This window comes from Euprymna scolopes, chromosome 28 (assembly GCF_053919585.1).
Source record: "Euprymna scolopes isolate OS-2025 chromosome 28, ASM5391958v1, whole genome shotgun sequence".
NCBI classification, from domain to species: Eukaryota; Metazoa; Mollusca; class Cephalopoda; order Sepiida; family Sepiolidae; genus Euprymna; species Euprymna scolopes.
This window is the reverse complement of record NC_136509.1, coordinates 46200103-46227142: the sequence shown is the minus strand read 5'-3', so window position 1 is coordinate 46227142 and position 27040 is coordinate 46200103. Positions and strand designations below refer to the sequence as shown.

Sequence of the window (27040 nt, the reverse complement as noted above, 5' to 3'; positions counted from 1 at the left end):
TCTGCACTTGCACGTGACACTCTTTCGAAAATAGATAAATAGATAAATAATAAAAAATAAGAACGTTACTTGTTATCGTGTCAAAAGAAGGAAAAAATCCTGCTCACGTGATTACGTGTCTTTTTAAAAACATTTACATAACCTTTTTATTTTATTTATATATCTGTTTAAGCTTTTTTGTCAGTGTACTAAAAGGAATTCAGTTGATTACAACCCTTTCTGCGTGTTCTTTACATTACAATAGTACAACCCTGAATGTGACGGCGCAATACTACAATAGTGTAAAGCTAAAACGAAGCTGTTCTGCTTGAAAAGGGCGCCATTTTCTTATTCATATTTATATCGATTCTTTGCTTTAAAAAACTAAAGTAATTGCGTGTTTACTTTTTTAATATCCCGTTTTGCTGTTTCGGATTATATTACTAAAGTAAGTAAAGCTTCATTATTTTTCCAAACTGTTTTTGTTTCTTTGTTTTTCGATATTTCGTCGATATTATTTAGTAAGAGTGTTTAGTAGAAAAGCCAACAAACGACTACCCGAAAAAATACATATACAAGAAATAAATGTTACCATAGTCGATAAAAGTCCAGTTCATGTTTTTTTTAAAGTTTTTAATGCTCTTTACTTGAAATAATTTCAGCGAACCGAAATTAAAACGAAATTTGAGGCGATACCTACTTAAGTGAACTTTTATATAAACTACACATGCCATAATCGAATATTCCTCAAGCACAAAATAACGGAAAACATTAAAATATGTTTATAAATATTCCTTATGTTGACGGAACTCTCTTAAATTGTTAACACAGAATGCTAAGGTGCCCCTCATTCAAATTGAAAACGGGGCTCTTCATTTCAAAGTCGCTGCCATTTTGATTTTTTTAAAACCTGTTCGTGAATTAGAAAAAAAATTTTTTTTACAGACTACTTAAAAATACAAACCAAAGAACTTTTCTACCATAAAAGTAACCTTTATTGACTATGGTAACATTTATTTCTGGTATATATATATATATATATATATATATATATATATATATATATATATATATATATATATATATAACATTTTCTCTTTGTAAGGAAACATAATTTTGTTGGTCACTCTTGGCTACGAATGGAAACAAAGTTGATATAAAAAATATATTTTCGCAAAAATTATCTTTACTTTCATCATATTTTGCTCAGGGTAAAACTTTTGCGTATCAAAACCTATTTCTTTACAACCCCCTCCTATTCATAACCTATCATACTTTCATACATCACAGTCCATTTTCTGCAGGCTGTTTCCAGTCAACGACGGGTACTTCTGCTCGTATATATATATATATATATATATATATATATATATATATATATATATATATATAGATAGATAGATAGATAGATATATAGATATATATATATATATAGAGAGAGAGAGAGCTTTAAGATATTAATAATTGGGCTTGCTACGTTTTTTTTTAACGCGGATTGAGGGAGAAAAGAAAACAGAAAGAACGAAAGGCTGAAAGGGAGAAGAGAGTGAGAGAGACAGACTGTTTAATTTCAAAAGAATTTTCCGCTTAATATATAATGATTTAAAAAAAAGTTTTAAAAAATTAATAACACGTGTTGTCATTTTTGTTATATTTTCAAGTAAAAAAAAAATTGTTTAGAAGAAACCTCCCATTTCACTAAATCGGAATAAGCCGTGTAATACTTACTAATAAAAAATGTAAAACGAATATTAAAATTAATAAAAAAGAAATATTAACACGTGTCGCCATATTAGTTACGCTTTTAAGTAAAAATTAAGTTTCATGCGAGGAACCTCCCATTTTGCTAAATAGGAACGAAACGCTTTGTATTTGATCATCAAAAGTAACGTTCAAAAATATTTTAAAAGCCAACATGTTAACACGTGTCGCATCCTTTTCGTGCAATTAAACCATTTATTTTAACAGCCTCATTGACAATTTTCTGTCATAAATCCCCATGGGCCAATTCATTAAGCTCTGAAGTTCCTATGTAAAGTATTACGGATTGGATTCCATTCGAGAACAAGGTTTACTTTTAAACTATTATTTAAGCTTCCCTTATTTTGTCCTTTAGTTCACCACATTCGAAGAGCGATGTTTCCGACAAAGAGGGAAGAATTGCTGTTTTCTGGGTCAGACCTGACACTCATCGTTGGCAACTCATTTAACCTCTCTACTAAACTTTGAGTTGCAAATTTCTGCTTTTGGTCACCAAAGTTAACACCTTACACAACCTAAAATCACAAGTGTATTTGAAATGTTTTATTACCACTCATTCCAAAAAGGCCTGACATATAAACACCAACTGTAGGTTCTTGGACATGACAGTCAACATCGCCTGTTCTTTCTTTTATTAAATTATTTCGGTTATCGATACTAATCGAAGACATTCTGATAAAAAAACATATCTAAGAACACTGCGAGACATATAAAGTATCTCCGTGTGAAATTTCATAAAAATCAAGCCAGCCGGTTTCGAAAGCATAGGGAATGAACTCTCACACACACTTGTTCGAAATAAATGTTTCTGTTTAAAGCACAATTGCGCGAGGATATTGACGTTTTCATTTCGAACTTAAATTCAAGCCATTAGAAGATTCACAATCTCCAACTACACCTCTCTTGCGTCGACATTGTTAAAGACCAGTGGCAAGTGAAATTTATGTACAGGACGACTGAAAACAAATGCCTAGATAAGCGGAGAGCACATGCAATGCCTAGAATTCCCAAATGTTCACCCATCTGGTAGTAACCAGGTTCAAAGTTGCTTAATTTCAGAGATCTGTCGAGGACCCGATTATACCGTGCACACACACACACACACACACACACACACACACACACACACACACACACACACACACTCACACACACACACACACACACACACACACACACACACACACACACATATATATATTAGTGATGGGAAGATTCTAATATTTTTCCCGTTTCCGATACAATTACCGATTCCGTACTAAATTTCCGATTCCGATGCAATTACCGATTCCGACTCTTTATAAATCTCTAAATATTTAATAGTAGAGTTGTTATATTCACCGATTTCTGTAAAAAAAAAAAACACATGTTCAATATGCAGATATTTTCCTGGAATGTTCTGTGCGGTTTTGAAAAGTTTACGTAAACTTTTCAAAACCGCACAGAACCTTGTGCCTAACCTCTTGCAGAGTAGATAAATAAACACACCACTGTGGTCTTCATGCTACGTGGTCTCATGTGAAAAAAAAACACTTAGTTAAACGACTGAGAATATATATATATATATATATATATATATATATATATATATATTTAATGAAAGCAAAGGGATGTAGTGTTTACCTGATATACGCAATGGTAAACTTCAAACTAATATAAATAACAGTATTTATACATAGAAAATATAATCCCAACCGAATTTAAAAAGCTCAATATGCAATAGAGAGTAGAGCTTATTATCAGAGAAAGAAAATAAAAACTGTAAGTTTAACTTTACAATCAAAATTTATTGTTCAACTGAATACTTCAATAAACAATTTACAAAGTCCTTATTCCGCGGAGTTTTATAGAATGCTATTCTTATTATTCTTCTCATCAGAGGACATAAAGAAATCGGCAAATTATATTTGTAGCAATTCTAGAATTTGCTAGTTAAGGCATTAAGTGAAACCGCAAGTTATTGTAATTATAAATTGCCAAATAAAAAAATAAAAAAATAAAAAAATATTGGATATGTAAAAAACTAATATAAAAACAAACCGCTCATAATATTTCAGCTTAGATGAAAGTCATCTAGAGTTGATCCAAAATGCAAAATAGTTCTTTAGATAGAATGTATTCCAGAATACATCGTGACGATGCATATAATCCGATTGGAAGGTTTTCAAAAATCCGATTGGAAAGTTTACAAAACAGCTGAAATAATGAAAATTGTTTTTTTTTTTTTTTCCGGGCAATCGGAAAAATCCAAAAATTTAGGAGTATCCGAATCGAATAAGTTGGTTCCTATTTTCCAATATTAATACGATTCTTTTAATTGCCTTTTTTATTTGATTTTGTTTCAAGAAAAATTTTCCATTGCTAACAATAAAATAATAAATATTTATCGATTTTATAATACCAGTAAAGCTAAAATCTATAGATCATCTTCCAGAAGTGTAATTTTACCCCCAGGTAAATATCTATCTATCTATCTATCTATCTATCTATCTATCTATCTATCTATCTATCTATCTATCTATCTAAATATCTCAAGTTTTTTTTAAAACAACGGAGATTGGAATCGCCATGTTTTGACAGATCATCAAAACATGTCAATCTCGCTGACCTGGTACAGTTTGCACCGGAAGGTATCTTAACAGCTGACTGGAAGTTGACGTGCCGTTTGTCACGTTGAGTTGGATTAAAGACGTCGAAAGAAGAAGATGTTCTGAAAGGGGTCTCCTCACAAGGGGGAGGTAGAGGTTTCGGAACGGAGACGTATAAGAACCACGACAAGCTAAGATCGTCGATCACACCTCTGTTATGACGACTACCTGGGAGGAATAAAATATAAATATAAAAATACACAGTGTCCTGTTCTGTTTTGAAGCGTCTTTGTCTAAACAGAATCCAGTTCCCAAGATGGCGGAAGAACTTCCAAATAAACAATAGCAAGACAGGTATATCGTATGCATATGTGTTTATGTAATTATGGTGACACGCGCGCATCAGCACACCTAGTGGAGACTAATCACGGACCGTAAACTGTTACATATATATATATATATATATATATATATATATATATATATATATATATATATTGTGCGCAGATCATCAGGTCACACACACACACACACACACACACACACATATATATATATATAATGTGCAGATCATCAGGTCACAAACATACATATATATATATATATAATGTGCAGATCATCATACAATGATTAGATCACTCTAACAGACGTTAAAGAACATTAAAAAAAATGTTTAAATTTTAACAGTACCTCTCGCGATTAACAGTGGCCGAATGGATTAGGTCCTTGCTAATGAAGCCAGAAATGGCTTTAGTTGCCGGGTCGAATCTATCGACGGGTGTTAATCGTGGCATCCTGCACTGATGATTCCCAAAAGGATGAAACACTAGTGTCTATAGGTATTTGGTAATTTTTACAGTAAATAATTATGTTAGCTTCTTTAAGAAACTCTTTTTTTTTTATATATCGTTGAGCACTTTCAGTTGAAATAAAAGTCAGTCAATTTAGCTCTTATCCGCAGATCATAATATAATGATCATATCATTCTGACATACGTTAAAAAACATTTAAAAAATAAATGTTTAAATTTCAACAGTATTTCTCGCGATTAACGGTTGCCGAAAGACAACATATGGTCCAAATAGTGAAGAACCCACAGACATTCAGTTAGACCACGTATACAACCAAACACACGACGATGAAACACAACGCAAATACGTATAAACAGCACACCTATGTTACTTTAGTATTGGTATATACACGGACATATAACCACACACACTCTATAACGACAGTAAGGTCAATATGTATCTGCTGACTTTTAATAATTATCTTCCGTTATTATTAGCTCCTTACACTAAGTGGCTTCACGTCTTGTCTGCGTCGAATTCCATAAACAACAATATCAAGGACGTGTCCTCTGTTGCTACGGCTCAACACCTGCCTAAGTTGTTCCAACTGCGGTGGTCTTAGAATGGCTCTATAAAATCATCGAAGGAAGAAAAGAAAAAAAAAAAATCGTCAGAATCACGAAACGTATTAGATTTTTTTTTCTCGGAGACAACAAGAACTGAAATTAAAAAGAGGAATAACGAAACACATATTAGAAAATAGGTTTATTTATATAAAAAAACACCCCAAAAAAGCACACACATTATAATAGAAAAATAGATTTATTTACAAAAAAAAACAAAAAAACAAAAAAAAAACAAACAAAAAAAAACACGCACACATTATAATAGAAAAATAGGTTTATTGAGAAAAAAAAGACAACAGAAATTTGGTTGGTAAGCATTTTTATCGATGCTTGACCGGATCAATTACATTTTGGTTGTTTATTTATTTATTTTTAAGTAGTGTTTTTGGCTAGATTTATTTTACTTTTAAATAGTATTTTAGTAGTATTTTTTACATCAAGTGGCTTCATGCTTTGTTAACAGCGATTTCCATTAAATAACGAGCTTTGTGAAAAATACCAATTTTTTGTAGGAATTTATTAGCTTTTGCTTTGTCTCTCACGTAATTATTCAATGCGAGCATGATTACAATAAATAAATAAGAATAATATAATGTCGACTATAACAGATTTGAAACTATTTCGTACAAATGTATGCTCTGTAAATGTTGACTAATACTGGGTACAAAATTGGCTTAATGACGGCAAGTGGAGACAATACAAAACCGAAGAATAACCGAAACGAAATTGCCTCAGTCAATAAAGTATAAAAGTACTTGTCATAATCAAGATTATTTGCTCTTTCCGATGTTTGTTCCGCAGATGGGACGACGGTAATAAGCAAACTATGGCCCCTTTTTGATTAATTTTTATCTTCCTCTTAAATAATTTGAAAACCGTCCCGCTTTCCTCGTGTTAAGAATAGCTTTCTTATCCGCTTGGTCATGTCTAATTATCCATGAAAATGGACAGCAGAAACCGGAAGTCGAAAAGAGCAAATATCATGACTAAGTTCCTTTATAACAAACTTTAAATTCTTGCCTTATTCGAAAGCAAAGCAAAATATCATTGATTTTATATCTTAAATATGTGTTGTAGTTAGTACAAGAGTCAGCAACACCCAGCCCGCAAGTCGCTTTTGACCGGCCAGCGATCAAATATCATCATACACTTTTCTTTAATCACAAAAACAAATTCTTTATTTTATATCTATTTATATAAACTTAGCTATGTGTATATGCTTATATATTTGTATTATTATTAGAGTCGTGATTTCAAAAGTAAAAAAAAAGTATTTGGTTGGCATCAGTTAGAATCGAAACTGAAGCATTCAAAGCTAGTGACGTTACCACTGTACCAACATGACACGCATACGAACTGATAAAAATAAAAAAAAAATAAACTAAGATGAATGTACAAACTGTTTAACGTTTTTTTTTTAAATTTTGACTCATTTTTGACCCCTTAAAAACAATTCCAACCAGCTAAAACCCCATAAAAGAATGGTCTATAAAAAATTCAATTATTTTAGGCCCCTAGCGTCGCTTTGCGATTTTAGTTTCGGGGGAGATAAAGTTTGAAAATATGGAGACAGGCAGACCAACAGACAAACCGATAGCCAGGTAGACATATAGCCGTTTAGATATTAGATGTGCAGGATTCACTCCTAAAGTAATTAACTGGTCATTATCGATTTTGGAATGCCGGTGGTAAGCTTAAGAGGTCGTGATGTAAGTTATATTTAGCTTAATTTAGTTTTATTTAGACGGGATAAAATGTAGATGGAAGCTCTCCATAAGAATTCACATACTGTCATGTTTTGTGATTTTTAACAAATGATATTGGAAATAAATTAAGAAATACAGGGTGTTTCAAAAGTCTTGGGAACATTACAAATGCGTATATCTCATGAACTATTCCAGGTAGAAAAATGAAACTGGTGTCATTTTAAAGCTTACTTAATCAAGTTTTTGGTCATACTAATGATTTTCGTCTTATCTTTCCAGGTGCAGTAATAGCGTTCTCTAAACAAGACAAGGCATTTTGCGTCTTCCAATTTGCAAAGACTGAATCGTGGACATGTGTTCAGCGTGCATTTCGCAGGAAATTTAAAAAAGAAGCCCCTGAAAGGAAATCCATTGTCAGATGGCATGCTAAATTTGTGAAAGATGGGTGTTTGTGCCCAAGTAAGCGAACAGGTCGCCCTTCAACTTCAGAAGATGCAGTTGAGCAAGTTCGGACAGCCTTTCAGCGGAGCCCACGTAAATCAGTGAGAAGAGCCAACAGGGAACTTCAGCTTGCTCCAGCAACTGTCTGGCGTGTCTTAAGGAAACGACTGCAAATGGTACCTTACAAGCTCAAGTTGGTCCAAAAGTTGAAGGACACTGATAAGCCACTTCGCCGTGACTTTTGCATTCCAATGCAAGAGAAGTTGGAAGATAACGGCTTTGATGACCGGCTTGTTTGGAACGCGTTTGGCAGGAAATGGACTATCGACTAGATGTCTGCCGTGTGACGAATGGTGCTCATATTGAGCAACTTTGAAGATTCCCCACAAAACTTGAAACTTTAACCTTTCCAACGGTACCAATTTCATTTTTCAACTCCTAATAGTTTTTGAGTTATTAAAAATCGTTATGTTCCCAAGACTTTTGAAACACCCTGTATTTTCATATAAACTTATAAGATACATATGTGTATGTTTGTGTGTTTATGTATGTACCCATGTGTATGCATGTATGTATGTATGTGTTGTGTATGTTTGAAAATCAATTATGCTCCAAATAAATGGCAGCCAGGCCATGTCAGCTAAGTGGACTGATTTCATACACAAGCGAGCGACATAGACTCGTACATGCACGATCGTGTGTTCATTGTCTTTATCCATTTATTATTATTTTTTTTTCTTTTCCTTTTACGTGTGGTAGCACTGTTTCTTGACCTTTTTCCGCTTTTCTTTCACAGGAGATTTACTTCCGGTTGGTGACCCCGAGAAAATGTCGCCCATGAGATTCAGCACCATCCGGTTGACGTTGTTCAGTTTCGCTTCAAAGTCATTCATTTCTGAAAGGACAAGAGACACAGTTGATCTTTAAGACTCTATTACGTCAATATATACGCATTGACCTTTGGAAAAAAAGAATAACAACACAAACAAAAGCTAATGCTTGTCTACAAACGAAGCAGGTGAGGAATATTACAATATATATATATATATATATATATATATATATATATATATATATATATATATATATACGAGCAAACAGTTAATAAAACATGTTAAAAACACTTTGAAAAAGAGTTAAAAACATATTTAATCTGAAAAGGAAACACTTGATAAGTGGATAGTCCTTAATCCGCGGAGTTTCGAAGAAATATTTTCCTTCTCATCAGAGGGTAGGAATTAGCAAAATGTGGGATCGGATTTTGCATACAAAAGTATTTGATGAAACTACATATATATATATATATATATTTATAAAGTAATTTCAACCATATATATATATATTTATAAAGTAATTTCAACCATATATATATATATATATATATATATATTCATCAAATACTATATTAATTCTTTAATATTTATAATATACTTTAGTTTTACCACCTTGGATCGTTTTGGTAAATTCAATTGTAATTTTTATTATATATATATATATATATATATATATATATATATATATATATATATATATATATATATATATATATATATATATTAAATGTTCCACGGCTGAAAAAGAGAACATGCAAAACAAATGCAATTGTGCGAGAAAAAATAGGGTTGAAAAAATAACAACAAAAAAACTGACTACAAATATTTGTTATAAAACGTAAGAAAATTTATTTTTCTAGTCATCTATATAATTTTCACGTGTGTAAGATTTATTCTCTGTGCATTTGTAGCCAAACACGCATCTTTTCAAGATGCGGGAACTTGCTCGCGAATTTCAGGCTTAAATCAAATAATAATAATAATAATAATAATAATAATAATAATAATAATAATGATAATGATGATAATAATAATAATAATAATAATAATAATAATGCTGATAATAATAATGATAATAATAATAATAATAATAATAATAATAATAATAATAATAATAATAATAATAATAATAATAATAAACGAACTGCTTCTAAGACAAAACATGAAGAAGCGTTACATGTAACCAAGCACATTGAAGATACATCTCTATAATTCTGTATACCTCCCATCCCTTGCCCCATCCCTTACCCCATCCCTCCCATTAGTCAATCACCGCCTCTCCACAGAAGAAAGATGCCAAATAGCCAAGAAGGGTAAAGGAGGATTGAAAGACCGAGGAGAGCGCACTGACAAGTCCGCTGGACAAGTGCGAAGAGAACTGGGACCTTGGGGAGGTTTATTGCCACTAAAATTCCAGTGGAGACCAATGACCGCTGCTAGCGAGAGATCAATAGTGGGTGGCTGTTGTGATAATGCAAATTCATTTGCATATGTTATCAGAAGAGGTGGAGAGCACTGGAAAACTGGGGAGACTTGTTGTCACTCAGCTTCAAGAGAACACAAGCTATTTTTCAAGGAGAGATCCTTTATAACCCGTGTGAAAGCTTCGGAGGTCACTCGATGATAAGGGTTAATGTGCGTATGGTGGTCATTGGGACAATAGCGTAGTAATCGTTAGTGGGGAAAATTGGTACGATTGAATTATTTGAAAAGACAGTTGCATAAGAACTTGTTTACGTTAGACTTGAAACGACAACATTGTAGTCAGCTGGAAAGCAGATCAATGGAACAGAGTTCCCCAGGCAAACAGTTCTAGGAAAAAAGCTTTGTTCATGGCATCCATCTTTCGATTTAGTGACCGATAGAGGGTGGGGGAAATTTTTGATAATGATTTTGGCTAGACGAGTGTTTTTTTTGTGAAAGATTGGCGAGGGGGTATCATAGATTGGAGCTCAGTCGAATACTTGCCATGAAAATAACGATATAACAGAGACAGGCTCGCAACGTCACTTCTGCGGGAAAAAGATCGTGAAGAAGAGAAAAGGGAATCACTTACTAGATTACGAAGGCGATTTTGAACTCTGTCAAGGCAGGATAGGTTTTCCAAGCAGCTCCTGCTCAGCTGTGGCAACGAGATTCCATGCTATGACGTACTAAATTTTTAGTTACCAATATATCATTCAACCACGGTAGTGGTTGAATATATGCTGAAGTCCGAAATTGAATGAATCGAGACACATTCAAACCCCTACCACTAATTCCGTTCGCAACCAAATTTTAAACAGGTTATATCGTTGGATAGAACACCCCATTAGCTACATTTTTAAAAAAAAAATTCGAAAATTGGTTCAGTAGAAAAAAAGTTACAACAAAATATGTGGGTTCACAAACAGGAGAGTAAGTACATAAGTGACTAACGCTTTTTTTTTATTTTGCATAACTTTTTTTGTATATAAATATTTTTTACTGCGATTTTCCCAATATGACATGTTAGCGTAACGGTTAGAGTACCGGGGGTTGGTGGAAAGATTTTAGGTTCAATCCCGTGTATCGTTTTTTTTTATAATTTAAACCGAACTTTTTTTTTTTATTAACTAATTTTTTTTTTAAGTCTCCTTATGATTTTAAAGCAAAAAATGGTGAATTTATCGATTAAAAATATTAGTGAATTCTATGATATACATATTCTTTGAATGAACTCAAATTTTTCGTTATCGCATTTGATGAAAAATGTAGTCCCATTTTGGCAATGCGTCTGACCAATGATGCTTTTGAACCCGCGACCAGCACTGCGATGTCATCATCAGCAGCCTGGGCATAAATATTCCTATTTTTAAACTCCTTTAAAAGAGGATTCAGCATACAGTTCCATAGTAAAAATGATAAAATCCCACTTTGGGAGTTTCATTTAACTACTTCCCTTTTAACAGTTGCCCTCAGTAGTTCTACTTGAACTGTTCTGTGCCTCACCATATACTCAATCCATCGGATGAGTACTGGTGGCACATTGAGTTCTCGTAGCGACTTGAACATACTACTGAAGGGTATGTTGTCAAAAGCTCCAACGATATCTAAAAAGACACCGAGTGCCATCTTCTTTTTTGTTAGATTACGCTCTATACAGATCACGAATTCATGAACCTCAATCTCGGTAGAGACCCTGGCTCGGACTACTGTGATTGAATGATAAATATTGCATAAATGTGTGTTTGAGAGCTAATTTTTTTTGACAATCATTAATAAATATTATAAATTTATATATTAATACAATAGAAATGCCTGGAAAAATCATGGATTATATGGAAAAATGCGCGCATGAAAAGTAATATTCTTAAGATTTTATTAAACCTGGAAAAGTAAAGGACAAGAAATTCAACCTGGAAAAGTAAAGAACAAGATATTCTAGTAAAGTAAAAAATAAGAATATTTTAGACTTAAAATATTGCAGCTAAAAATAAAATTTGAATATTGATAAATATTTTATTTATTATTTGCATATGTTGTTGTTTATTTTTGAGTTAGAAAGAATTAAATGATCCTAATTATGATATAATAAAATTATTAATTTTTATGTAAATTATAAAATTATTAATTCCATCTACTAACTAACTAACTAATTAATTAATTTTATTCAAACAATTTTCACTACATAAATATATGCAAATAATAGGGGGGAAATAAGTTCAATCCAGCGACTGACACCTTTTCTAACTCAACAATAAACAACAACATATGCAAATAATAAATAAAATATTTATCAATATTCAAATTTTATTTTTAGCTGCAATATTTTAAGTTTAAAAAATTCTTACTATTTACTTTACTAGAATATCTTGTTCTTTACTTTTCCAGGTTGAATTTCTTGTCCTTTACTTTTCCAGGTTTAATAAAATCTTAAGAATATTACTTTTCATGCGCGCATTTTTCCATATTATAAATGTATGTATGTTTGCATGTCTGCCTAATACTTTCGACAGAGGCAACGGATTTTACCAAGATCAGTATCGTTTTGATGTCCGACCTTTCAGACGACAAATATCGAAAAATTGGCTAAAAACATTAATGCCTTTATCTTCAAATGGGAACTTTTCTACAAGAAGGGTGGCTTTTTTCGCCGATATTTTTGAAAGTCATCCTCTCCTTTCGATTGTCTAGCCTTAATTTAAAAAAAAATGTCACTTCCGGTTTGGCGGTGGTCGTAACAGCATAGACGTCAGGTTTTTTTCCAGGTCTTTTCTCCTTTACGGTACGGGTTCGAACCTGCCTACCTACTACAACTTCTTTTTTTTTGCTCAACAGACACATCCAATCACCCAGGCGACACCGGGCTGAAATGCTAGTATATATATATATATATATATATATATATATATATATATATATATATATATATATATGTGTGTGTGTGTGTGTGTGTGTGTGTGTGTTCATGTGTGTTAATGTGTGTGTGTGATTACTTCATTTAATCATATAAATTAATATACGAAAGTAAACTTTAAGTATTTACTTCAACAGTGTTCAATACGTGGGTAGAGCTAGGTAGTAAGTTATAAACTATATATGGCAATTAAGCTACACAGAATATTCCGCGTTTCATCTAGCTAGGATTCATCAACCTGATGAATCCTAGCGTGGATGAAATGCGGAATATTCTGTGTAGCTTAATTGCCATATATATTTTATAACTTACTATATATATATATATATATATATATATATATATATATATATATATATATATATATATGAGAAAGAAAATTAAAACTGTAAGATCAACTTTACAATCAAAATTTATTCTTCGACTGAATACTCCAAAAAACAATTTACAAAGTCCTTATTCCGCGGAGTTTCAAAGAATGTTATTGTTATTCTTCTCATCAAATTACATAAAGAAAACAGCAAATTATATTTGTAGCAATTCTAGAATTTGTAAGTTAAGGCATTAAGTAAAACCGCAATTTATTGTAGTTATAAATTGCCAAAAAAGAAAGAGAAAAAAGAAGTGAAAAATGTTGGATATGTAATATATATATATATATATATATATATATATATATATATATATATATATATATATATATATATATATATATATATATATTTATATTTATATATATATATATATATACATATTATATATATATATATAAATGTAGTAATTTATAAAATATATATGGCGATTAAGCTTAATCGCCATATATATTTTATAAATTACTAACTAGCTCTACCTACGTATTGAGCACTTTTGAAGTAAATACTTAAAGTTTACGCATAAATCTATACTTTCGTATATTAATTTTATGTGAGTAAATGAAGTAGTTATATATATATATATATACATATATATACATACACACACACACACACACACACACACACACATATATATATATATATATATATATATATATATATATATATATATATATATAAGCTCTACTTTCTATCGCGTATTGAGCTTTTTTTATCTAGTTGGGATAAAATTTTCTATATATAAATACTGTTATTTATATTAGTTTGAAGTTTCAGGTGAACACTACATCCCTTTGATTTCATTAATATATATATATATATATATATATATATATATATATATATATATATATATATATATATATGCACACACAAACACACACACACGGCGAGTTTTCCAAACGATGCCATAACTTCAGTTTTATGTTCTATATTTGTATCTTGGTGTGGAAAAGCGTTATATTTGAAATACAGACTATTAACATTTACTATTAAACACATTCATTGTAAACATCCGAAAATTTACAATGAGTGTTATAGTAAACTCTTATTTTTACATACAAAATAGATAAACGCTATCCGTGTGACAGAATCCCATATAAAGTATAGCCCGGCCTGGTGTTACCACATACACACAAACAAATCATGCAAATGACACTAAGCAAATATATAAGGCTTGAGCGTTATAATCAACAGGGGCTTTTTTGATAGCCGGTCAAATGTTTGTTTTTCTTATTTCAGGTAATACGGGTGGAACGATAAAATTGTCGCCCTAAATAAAACAGCACTACAGCTTTATTATAAAACTTTTATTGAATATCTCAATTCAGGTAACTTGATTATGTAGTAGAGCTGACCTCTATTCAATGTAGCTGCTTTCTGCCTCAATCACCATCTCGATACAAGTCCGGAATTGGGAGCATGGTTTTTCCTCAAACGCCGGCGGGAGCTCAGCGGATATTCGGCGGATGCCGGCAATCAGGCTGGCTTTGATGTTGTAGGATGTCATGTTCATGATGTTCTCGACATATGACAAAACGAAATAGTCCAGCAGGTTCAGGTCGGGGAAGGAAGGGGACAGTGAGAAAAGAGTACAAAGTCGTAGCACTCCTTCTGAAACCAAGCCTGGGTTTCTTTGAACTTCTGGGCCGGCGCCGAGTTCTGCTTCCACACCCAGTGGCCACCCGATTGTACCAGGGGATCACCACACTCTTCAGCACATCCAGGTACACTTTGGTGTTGACTTTCAAGCCGATTTCGAAGATGTGAAGTGGCAGTTTTAGCCCTCATTTGAAACCACACTGGGTAGGTCCCTGTTATTCCTGGCAATTTGGGGCATCGGAATCAGAAAAATATGAACCTATTTTCCGATGCCCAAAACGATTCTTTTTATTGTTTTTATTTTAATTTTTTTGTTTCAGTTTAAAATTTTATTCCCCACAGCTCGTATTAATGATGAAATGTAAAATTGATTTTAAACCGCTAGTAAAATTTAAATTAATAGGTAACACGCATAAGTGTATTCTAACATTTGCAAACATATATCTACATATTACATGGATTTCTGCGGTGATCCCCCCCAAAAAAAAACAACAACTCTATATTTAGAAAATGAAAAAGAATCGGAATCGGTAATTGTATCAGAATTGGAAATTTAGAATAGAATCTATAATTGAATCATGAAAAATATTGGAATCGTCTCATCACACACACACACACACACACACACACACACACACACACACACACACACACACATATATATATATATATATATATATATATATACACAGGGTGACCCCCAAAAAACGGGCGCAACTTTAATTAGACCCCGTTTCTGTTTTGTTCGAATGAAATGAAACTTTGGTCATAACTAGTTTATTATATTCAAAACATCACATCAAAACACCAGGATCTTTGGTCTTTTTTCTCCGTTCTACAGCATATGTTCCAGATGGCCTCCATTTAGCTTTTGTTTTTTGGGGTCACCATATATATATATATATATATATATATATATATATATATATATATATATATATATAAAGATATATATTGTTTACAGAACGTTTCAGATGAAATAAGTCATTGGTACCGTCAGTTTCAAACTCGATAATTCGGGACCGTTTTAGATACTCATATCAAGCTCTCTTCAGCCAATACTCATCTCTATATAAAAAGAGATGAATATTGGTTGAAGAGAGATTGATATGGGTATCTAAAACGGTATCTTATCTCATCTAAATCTTTCTGTAAGCAATCTATATAAATAATACGCTCTTATTTTCGGATTTTCCGTATAATTGAGCACTCCGTGGATTTCTTTAAAAAAAAAAAAACTAATGGATTAGGTCCTTGCTAATGAAGCGAAGGGTTGCTTCTGTCGCCGGGTTCCAATATATCGACTGGTGTCAATCATGATACCCTGCACTGATGATTCCCGAAAGAATGAAACACTAGTGTCTATAGATATTTAATAATTATTATAGTATATATATATATATATATATATATATATATATATATATATATATAAATATATATATATATATATATATATATATATATAGAGAGAGAGAGAGAGAGAGAGACAGACAGACAGACAGACAGACAGACAAACAGAGACAGAGATCGACAGAGAGACAAAGTTAGAAAGAGAGAGAAATAGAGAGAGAGAGAGAAGTAAGCGAGAGTGAGAGATAGCTAGGTAGAAAGAGAGAGAGAAAGAGAGAGAGAGAGAGATAATTGAAGGGAAAGAGACATAGACGTTTGTGATTGCCGTTATTTAATATATAGATCATTATCCATTTGTGCGCTATCAGTGAATTCATGTTTCAAATATAATCGATCATTTGTTTACAATGTGTTTATTCTTGTATTGCTTTAAATAATCGGTAACCATGTTTTCACAATCAAGTACACTTAACAATTTGATGACAACGTGAACACCAGCTGCCAGTCCAATTTCTTAAAAAAAAAAAAAGACAACTCCCCTCACCACACTTGCACCCCTCCAACACCACTCGTCGTCAATTAGCGTTACAGTTTAACAAGCGGGGTCTCCAGTGCGACTGTTGGTGGGTCGCTCTCACACCGGCGTTCCCACGCTCTGGCTCTGCCTGTTGCCATATGTCAGCCCTGTCCATTGATAACCACTTCACGCTCGTCGCTCCCTTTCTCCCCGTCCCACGTGTCCCTTATTTTCACGGGTAGCTCGCCGCCCGGATTTTCTGGCTTTTTTTTATGGAACATAGCTTAACAGACTGTCAGTCAGGACAATGTGGTGAAGGACAGCATCTTAATTAAGCCGATCACATTGGTCGCACGGAAAAGCAAACAAGAAAAAAAAAATACATTACGCATCTGTCCCCTATGCATATGTCTCCCCACGAGGGCAGGTTTAAACGTGGGAGGAAATCTCCCCCCCCCAAGGGAAACTTGGATTAGCCTAAAAAAATGGCCCAGTTAAGAAGGAATGCCCCTCTTCTGACTGAAGATAGAATAGATACTCTATTTTGAATTCTATATATTTGCAGAAAATATATTTAAAAAAAAATACATTTAAAACAGTTAGATACAACGCCATTAAAAATTTGGTGGAAATGGTATAAGAAGTCTAAAGTGATAAAATATCTATTCTACTCTGTACTAGAATCATCTCAGTCACCACAATATCACATTTACACTAGGAGCCGTCTTACTAAACACTTTGAGACATTTCGAGATTTTTATAAGCATAATATATACTAATAAAACTAATAAATAAAATATATATTAATAAAACTAATAAATAAAATATATACTAATACAACTAATAAATAAAATATATACTAATACAAATAATAAATAAAATATATACTAATACAATTAATAAATAAAACATATACTAATACAAATAATAAATATAGTATATACTATTACAAATAATAAATATAGTATATACACATACAACTAATAAATAAAACACATACTAATAGAACTAATAACTAAAACATATAATAATACTACAATAAATAAAAAATATACTAATACAACTAATAAATAAAACATATACTAATACAATTAATAAATATAATATATACTAAAACAACTAATAAATAAAACATATACTAATACAATTAATAAATATAACATATACTAAAAGAACTAATAAATAAAACATATACTAATAAAACTAATAAATAAAACATATACTAATACAAATAATAAATATAGTATATACTAATACAACTAATAAATAAAACACATACTAATACAACTAATAAATAAAACATATACTAATACAATTAATAAATAAAATATACACTAATACAACTAATAAATAAAACATATACTAATACAATTAATAAATATAATATATACTAAAACAACTAATAAATAAAACATATACTAATACAATTAATAAATATAATATATACTAAAACAACTAATAAATAAAACATATACTAATAAAACTAATAAACAAAACATATACTAATACAAATAATAAATATAATATACACTAATACAACAAATAAATAAAACATATACTAATACAACTAATAAATAAAACACATACTAATACAACTAATAAATAAAATATATACTCATACAAATAATAAATAGAATATATACTAATACAACTAATAAATAAAATATATATTAATACAATTAATAAATAAAATATATACTAATACAATTAATAAATAAAATATATACTAATACAATTAATAAATAAAATATATACTAATACAATTAAGAAATAAAACATATACTAATACAATTAATAAATAAAATATATACTAATACAATTAATAAATAAAGCATATACTAATACAACTAATAAATAAAACACATACTAATACAACTAATAAATAAAATATATACTAATACAATTAATAAATAAAATATATACTAATACAACTAATAAATAAAATATATACTAATACAACTAATACATAAAACACATATTAATACAACTAATAAATAAAACACCTACTAATACAACTAATAAATAAAATATATACTAATACAACTAATAAATAAAATATATACTAATACAACTAATAAATAAAATATATACTAATACAATTAATAAATAAAATATATACTAATACAACTAATAAATAAAGCATATACTAATACAACTAATAAGTAAAACACCTACTAATACAACTAATAAATAAAATATATACTAATACAACTAATAAATAAAATATATACTAATACAACTAATAAATGAAATATATACTAATACAATTAATAAATAAAATATATACTAATACAACTAATAAATAAAGCATATACTAATACAACTAATAAATAAAACACATACTAATACAATTAATAAATAAAATATATACTAATACAATTAATAAATAAAACATATACTAATAAAATTAATAAATAAAACACATACTAATACAACTAATAAATAAAATATATACTAATAGAAATAATAAATAAAATATATACTAATACAACTAATAAATAAAATATATACTAATACAACTAATACATAAAACACATACTAATACAACTAATAAATAAAATATATACTAATACAAATAATAAATAAAATATATACTAATCCAACTAATAAATAAAATATATACTAATACAAATAATAAATAAAATATATACTAATACAACTAATAAATAAAATATATACTAATACAAATAATAAATAAAATATATACTAATACAACTAATAAATAAAACATATATGAATACAAATAATAAATATAATATATACTAATACAACTAATAAAGAAAATATATACTAATACAACTAATAAATAAAACATATACTAATACAATTAATAAACGTAATATACATTAATACAAGTAATAATATAATATATACTAATACAACTTTTAAATAAAACATAGTAATAAATTTATAAATAAAATATATACTAATACAATTAATAAATATAACATATACTAATACAAAAAATGAATAAACATATACTAATACAACTAACAAATAAAACATATACTAATACAATTAATAAATAAAACAAATACTAATACAATTAATAAATAGAATATATACTAATAAAACTAATAAATAAAACATATACTAATACAATTAAGAAATAAAACATATACTAATACAATTAATAAATACAACATATAATTATACACCTAATAATAAAACATATACTAGTACAATTAATACATAAAATATATACTTATACAACTAATAATAAAACATATACTAATAAAATTAATAAATTAAACATATACTAATACAACTAATAAATAAAACATATACTAATACAATTGATAAATAAAACGTATACTAATACAATTAATAAATAAAACATATACTAATAAACTTATAATAAAACATATACTAATACAATTAATAAATTAAACATATACTAATACAATTAATAAATTAAACATATAATAATACAATTAATAAATAAAATATATACTAATACAACTAATAAATAAAACATATACTAATACAACTAATAATAAACCATATACTAATACGATTAATAAATAAAACATATACTAATACAACTAATAAATAAAACATATACTAAAACTACATTTTGATCAGAGCACGAATGCCAAAGAAGAGTAACATATATGTTCCAGGACGGTGACGTTTGACACAAGATCAGTATTTAATGTGGGGAAAATCCAGTTTTCTACAATAAGGCCATTCAGATTAAGAGTAAATAAAGATTGCTTCTTGAATAATTTATCGTTTTAGGACGGAACAACAGATACTACACTTTGAGATGTCTGGATTTTATTCATTTTTTGCAAGAAAATTTACAAAATAAAAAATTAAGCACAAGGTCACTAAAAAATTGGAGAGGATGGTCTATGGTCATCCTCGTCAGTGTACTTTTGGTAGGTCTAGGCTAATCCTAGCAAGAGTTCACATTCACCATAATAACGCAAATACATCGGGGTCGTCTTACTTAAGATTCTCGAATCCAATAGTTTTTTTATTTTTAAATAAATAAATAGTAAAGTGTATATATATATATATTATTAGTAAAAGTAAAATTTAATTTAAAAAAAAAAAGAAAAAGTCATTTATGATCTCAAACAAAAGGCGAAGAATAAGTCCTTATTAACTTGACTCCGTATGAGAGAATAGTGAGGCAAAAGATTGATTTTAATGTGGGGATAGCCAGCTCCGTAAATAGAGGAACTCTGAACTAGGACAAAAATATTACGGCAAAAATTTAAATAAATACAATAAAAATCCACCTTATGTTTAATTGTGAAAAAACAATTAAATAGGGTATTTTGTCCACTCCATATATATATATATATATATATATATATATATATATATATATATATATATATATATATATATATATAGCCTATGCTATCTGATTTAAGGTATTCCAAGGGAGTTAAGTGACGTGGAGCTTAGTCGGTATCGAAAAAACGTTCGACTAGCTACGGCCACTATCAACAATTTCCCTTAACTCTCTGTCTTTACTTAAATCTAAACCCAGATTCCATAACCAACGCTTATTTTCTGGAGCTGTCTGCTTACAGAGCGCCGTTCCGCTGGACTGTTCCCCTACTGACTACAATATGATAGCCTTCAAGATCAATGAGTGAAGATCTTGTTCAGCCGTCTCTTTAATTATCTAAATTCTACCCAATTTCCACCACCAGGCCTTGATAAATGGTGGCTCCCTTGTCGATTGAGAGATTAAAAATAAAAAACAAAAAACAAAAAAAACTAGAAAAAATGACAAAACAACAAAAAACAAACAAACAAACAAAAAAAACCCAACAACAATCCAAGCCGCCTTGCAAACTGAATACCGGTACTAATCTGTAAATATCTCGGGCGTAAAAGGCAGTCTTGCATAAGTTGTGATCTGTGTCGACTTGCCACTGGATGTTAATTATGATAGACCGATTACATATATTCGAGAATTCGCTTTGGAATTTTTCAGATTAGAATAGTTAATGTGTACAATTTGCATTTTTATTCTAATTCTATATAGGGCGTAATCACGATAATAAACCGGTTCCCCCTAGATAACTGAAGTTAAGGAATGTTGACTCTGGTCAGTACTAAAATTTGAGACCATTTGAGAATACCAGGTGCAGTATGCATTTTCCGCTTATCTCGTTATAATTTCTAGCCGTCTTGCCCTCCTCTTTGCAACTATAAACAAGAAGTATCGATCCAGGAGAGGCGTAGTGGTGTATTACGCAACCTTTGCTTCACAAGTACACTCACAGACACTTACAAAGGTATACATTGTCAACTGAGACTAAACGAGGTCCATGGCCACGATTCCCATCTTGGATATTATTCTTGGATAAAATATCCCATATTATTAGGTTTGGTTTGGTTCAAGTTTAAAGATCTATCTATCTATCTATCTATCTATCTATCTATCTATATATATATATATATATATATATATATATATATATATTACTAGCAATGTAATATTTCAATTTATGCAGATTATATATATATATATATATTATAGTGTCAATTCTCTATCGATTAAATATTATATTGTACCCAGTATATGATAGAGATTTCAGAAATGACAATAAGTTTGACTTGAGTGCCATAAGCTAGAATCGAAACCGAAACCAAAGCTTATGAATAATTCTTGGTAAAATTATTTATTACAAGATTCAAGTAAGCAGTCCTAGGCGGTCCACAGAGTCGGATTCCTGTTTGTTGTTTGTTTGTTCACAATATACTTTATATATGACATTATGGCAGATGACGTCATATATATTTTGATCATATTTGATGACGTCATGCAAACATTCATACTCAAACACACACACACAGATATATATATATATATATATGTAATATATATGAATTACACACATAGACAGACACACACACACACACACACACACGCATATATATGAAATATATATGGGTGACACACACACACACGCATATATGAAATATATATGGGTGACACACACACACACACACACAAACACACACACGCACACACACATGTATATATGAAATACATATGGATCGGATATCGTTTGAAATTTTCAAACAGTCATCTGGACAGAATGTGGTGTCATTTGATGTTTGGTCCCTATTATTGCTAATGTCATGCTCTTTGCGTAGTTGTTTCGGTCGAGGGTTTCTTTTAGGCTGTCAAGCTTTAAAATGGTATCAATTTAATACTTAAGGCATTATTAGTTTTTTAATTTTGCATTCCCTTTCTAACAGCTGCGACGTCATCGGCGTTTAACTGAAGTCAGCCTAGAACAAAAGAAATCGTTTTTTTTTTCTTATCATAACTCATCTCTTTATTAACGAACTAGCTGTTGTCCAGGAATCTTTTTTATTTTCACTTTTGTTGCGCTGTCATAATTTTTTAATTAAACTATACATTCTTTTTTGTTTTTATTTATTTAGTTTTATTTGTTTATTCAATTTTTTTTTTCTAAAATTCACCCCCAAACAGGGCTATTGTGGACGGGTCCAATGTGAATATGGTCTAGATTTTCAGAAACCATCCTAAGTGGAAAGCTTACAATAAAATTTTTTGCATTTTAGTAAAGGCGGCTACACAGGGAGCAAAGGGGGGAATTTCTAAGAAAGGGTCCGAGAAAAGAAGCTATTAAAGTAAAAAGGTTTCTGCATTTTGGACTCTCTGCAGTGAAGGAGTGGGATTTTGCTGCTGGTCGAGTATGTTGGTTTCATATGGTTGTCTTCCAGTCTAACGTAAACAAGTTCTTGATGAGCCGTTCCATATAAGTTAACAAATTTACCGAATTGATTACTATATTGTCCAATTTCTACTGTACACTCTTTAACCCTTATCCCCGAGTGGCCTCTTGGCCTTAATAATGTGTTAATGCCTGTGTAAAAAAAAAAGTCACATAATCCGACCAATCATCTCTAAAACTTAAACCTGGCAACAATTAAAAAATAGTTTTATACTTAATTCGACGAAATTTCCACTACTTATGTTTACTACGCTATAATCACATTGGCTAATGTATACTCATTAACCCTTATCCTCGAGTGGCCTCTGGGCCTTGATAAGTGGTGAGTCATGTGTAAAAAAAAAAAAAAAAAAGAAAATTTACTTTGACGATGTACACGCGCAGTAGATTTGTCGGTGCACTTTTTACACCGGGTGCTGAAAAATAAATGCGATTATTTCGGTTACGTTTGAATATTACCTTATTAATCAAACGAAATTGATTATGACGTATATAACATAACGTTTAATACATAAGGATTTGCTAATAATTTTAAATTACAGTTTTGCATTATTCCTTCCAATTGACCCAAACCCTTAATATTTGGCTTAGGTTAAGAATTCCAAAGGGGGGGGGGTAATTTCTAAGAGGATAGTCTCGTAACAACGGACCATATACTACACTATTATCCATATGAGGTGGTAATGTCCGAGAAGATGATATAATAACGGACGACAATATAATATAACTCGTATAACTAATTGTTATTCGTGTATTTTTTTTTAACAATTTCTATTACTCAAATTATTAGATGTTATGAACTTCTAAAAGTTGTAATCTTGGTACTTCTGCAGTTTATTAACTGTGCTTTTTTCAGATAGGATTTATAGCTTAAATTCAATTTTTTTACGGTATCTTACGTTTATTAAATTATTAGATGAAAGTACAAAATGGTAAATGGCTGTTGCCATAACAACAAGTCATCTATAATCATTATCGAAAGAGGTGGAGAGACTTGTTGCCACTCAGACCCCAGGGAACCTGGTCATTGTCAGAGAGTAATCATTAATGATGACCTCTGTGAGAACTCCAAGTGAGTAAATTATAACAAACAGAATTCGAACAAGGAACTATAACACGTTTCCTGTCAAAGGTCGTAATAAATACGATTATGTCGGTTTTGTTTGGACATTACCTAATAAATTGAACCGAATTGTTATAAACGTATAAACGAATCGTCGTTCATGTAATGTTTATTTTATCTTTATTTATGAAATTATTAGATTTTGATAAGTTCTAAAAATTGTAATCTTGGCACTTTTGTATTTTACAGACCGTGCTTTTTTTCAGATAGGATTTATCGGTTAAATTCAATTTTTACAGATCCATTTGCTTATTAAATTACTAAGTGAAAGTACAGAATAGTTAACAATCCCTGTCCTCCTAGTATTAAGACTGTTTTTTTTTCAAATAATGACATTATTATTTCAGCACGGTCCGTAAACTGCAGAATCTTATCGTAATCTTTCGATGCCTCAGTTCAGTCTCAAGAGACAATGGATACCCCCTGTGATCTCAAAGAATTCTAAAAATTAAAAAAAAAAAAAACAATAGATAAAAAATGAATAAAAAGAATACAATTTTTTTTAAATGATATCATAGAGTCTCTGATTCATACGGAGAGATACTAAATCTCCGTTAGTAATAAATAGGATAAGAAGATTCGTATTAGAAATATATGTATATAATCCCTGCTTCAGACAAACAGGTACCAAATCTCCATTAACAAAAGTAATTGCATAGTTTCTGCTTCAGACAGGTACTAAAATCGCATTACTAAGTAATAAAATGCGTAAGTTATTGATAAAATTAGTAGTATTGTTTCAGCTTCAGATATTGCTAAAAATGAATGAGATGCCATTTTTCAGCTTCAGATAGGCAGATACCAAATGTTCATTAATAATGCATACGATAAGTCATTAATCAAAGTAAAAGTATTCTCTCAGCTTTAGACAGACAGATACGAAATCGTCATTATTAATAGATTATTTAATAAGAGAAAGCAAAGAGTTCCATATTACACGTACACGTGTAATGTGATATAGGTGTGGTTTTAAAACAAACAAAAAAAGAAAGGACTAAGAAGGTGAGTGTGTGTCCCTGCTCGCGCATGCATGTGTGATTGAGAGTGATTACTAGGGTTATGACAAGAGACTATTCTTTTTATTATTTTGACTCTCGAGTATATATCAGTTAATATCTTATATGTTTTTAGATAGAATTTTGTGGTTCTCGGTTGATTGACTGCGTCTTACTGTGTCGGATATATACTCGAGAGATAAGGATATTCTATTGTCATTGGCCTAGCGATTACTAGGGCTATGACAAAAGAAGATTCTTTTCATTCTTTTGATTCTCAAGTATATATCCGACACAGTAAGACGCAGCCAATCAACCGAGAACAACACCATTCTATATAAAAACATATAAGATATTAACGAATACACAATCGAAAGTCAAACAATGAAAAGAAGGTGCTGTTGTCACAGCCCTAGTGATTACCTACTTACCGCCATCTTGTAATTTGGTGACTAATTCTGAATGAAGCTCATCGATATACTGCATCGCTTCTGTCACAACTTGTCGCTGAAGGGGGAAAACAGACACAAGAAATAGATATATTTGCAGTCAAATATTGGACAAAAAAAAAACAGATCAATAATCTGTTAAAATATAACAATTATTTAAAACAAGAATGTGCTGAATCACTACGGATAAACTTCTATATAATAAATGTAAACGTACGTACGTGCGGCTCGCTTTAATAATAATGTGTGCAAATCTATGGAATTATAAAACTATGGGGACCGTCCGGCCATCATTTCTTGATTGCTTGCTTGAATTTTATCTGATCGTGTATATATATATATATATATATATATATATATATATATATATATATATATATATATATATATATATATATATATATAAGGTGATGGGGTTAATAATTGCGAAATTATCAAGTTTACATAGGGAGAACATAACAACATACAATTGTTTCATGTACGATCGTTCTGGAAACGATATCCTTTTATTTATTCGATATTTACAAATAAAAATAAAAACATGGCGAAATAATTAATTCCGGAAATCGTCTCTTCATCAGCATAAAAGGGGTTGGGGTGGGGGATATAGGGATGAAAATTAACTCCTTTCTCTTCTAGACCTTGTCTATAACACTATTATATATATATATATATATATATATATATATATATATATATATATATACAATATATATATATAATATATATATATATATATATATATATATATATATATATATAAATATATATATATATATGGGCGTTG

The 27040-nt window shown here is 30.3% G+C and overlaps 1 protein-coding gene across 1 annotated transcript in view; it reads right to left on the bottom strand.

Moving 5' to 3' along the window:
• Window positions 1–6007: 6007 nt before the first annotated feature.
• Window positions 6008–27040, bottom strand: part of LOC145249583 (uncharacterized) — a 46795-nt gene continuing 25762 nt past the window's right edge. Inside the window, exons 3-4 of the mRNA XM_080111283.1 lie at window positions 26236–26311; window positions 6008–8787 (exon numbers count right to left, since the gene is read on the bottom strand). Coding sequence (XP_079967409.1) covers window positions 8639–8787; window positions 26236–26311 — 225 coding nt within the window. The 3' untranslated portion in view covers window positions 6008–8638. The remainder of the gene's footprint in view (window positions 8788–26235; window positions 26312–27040) is intronic.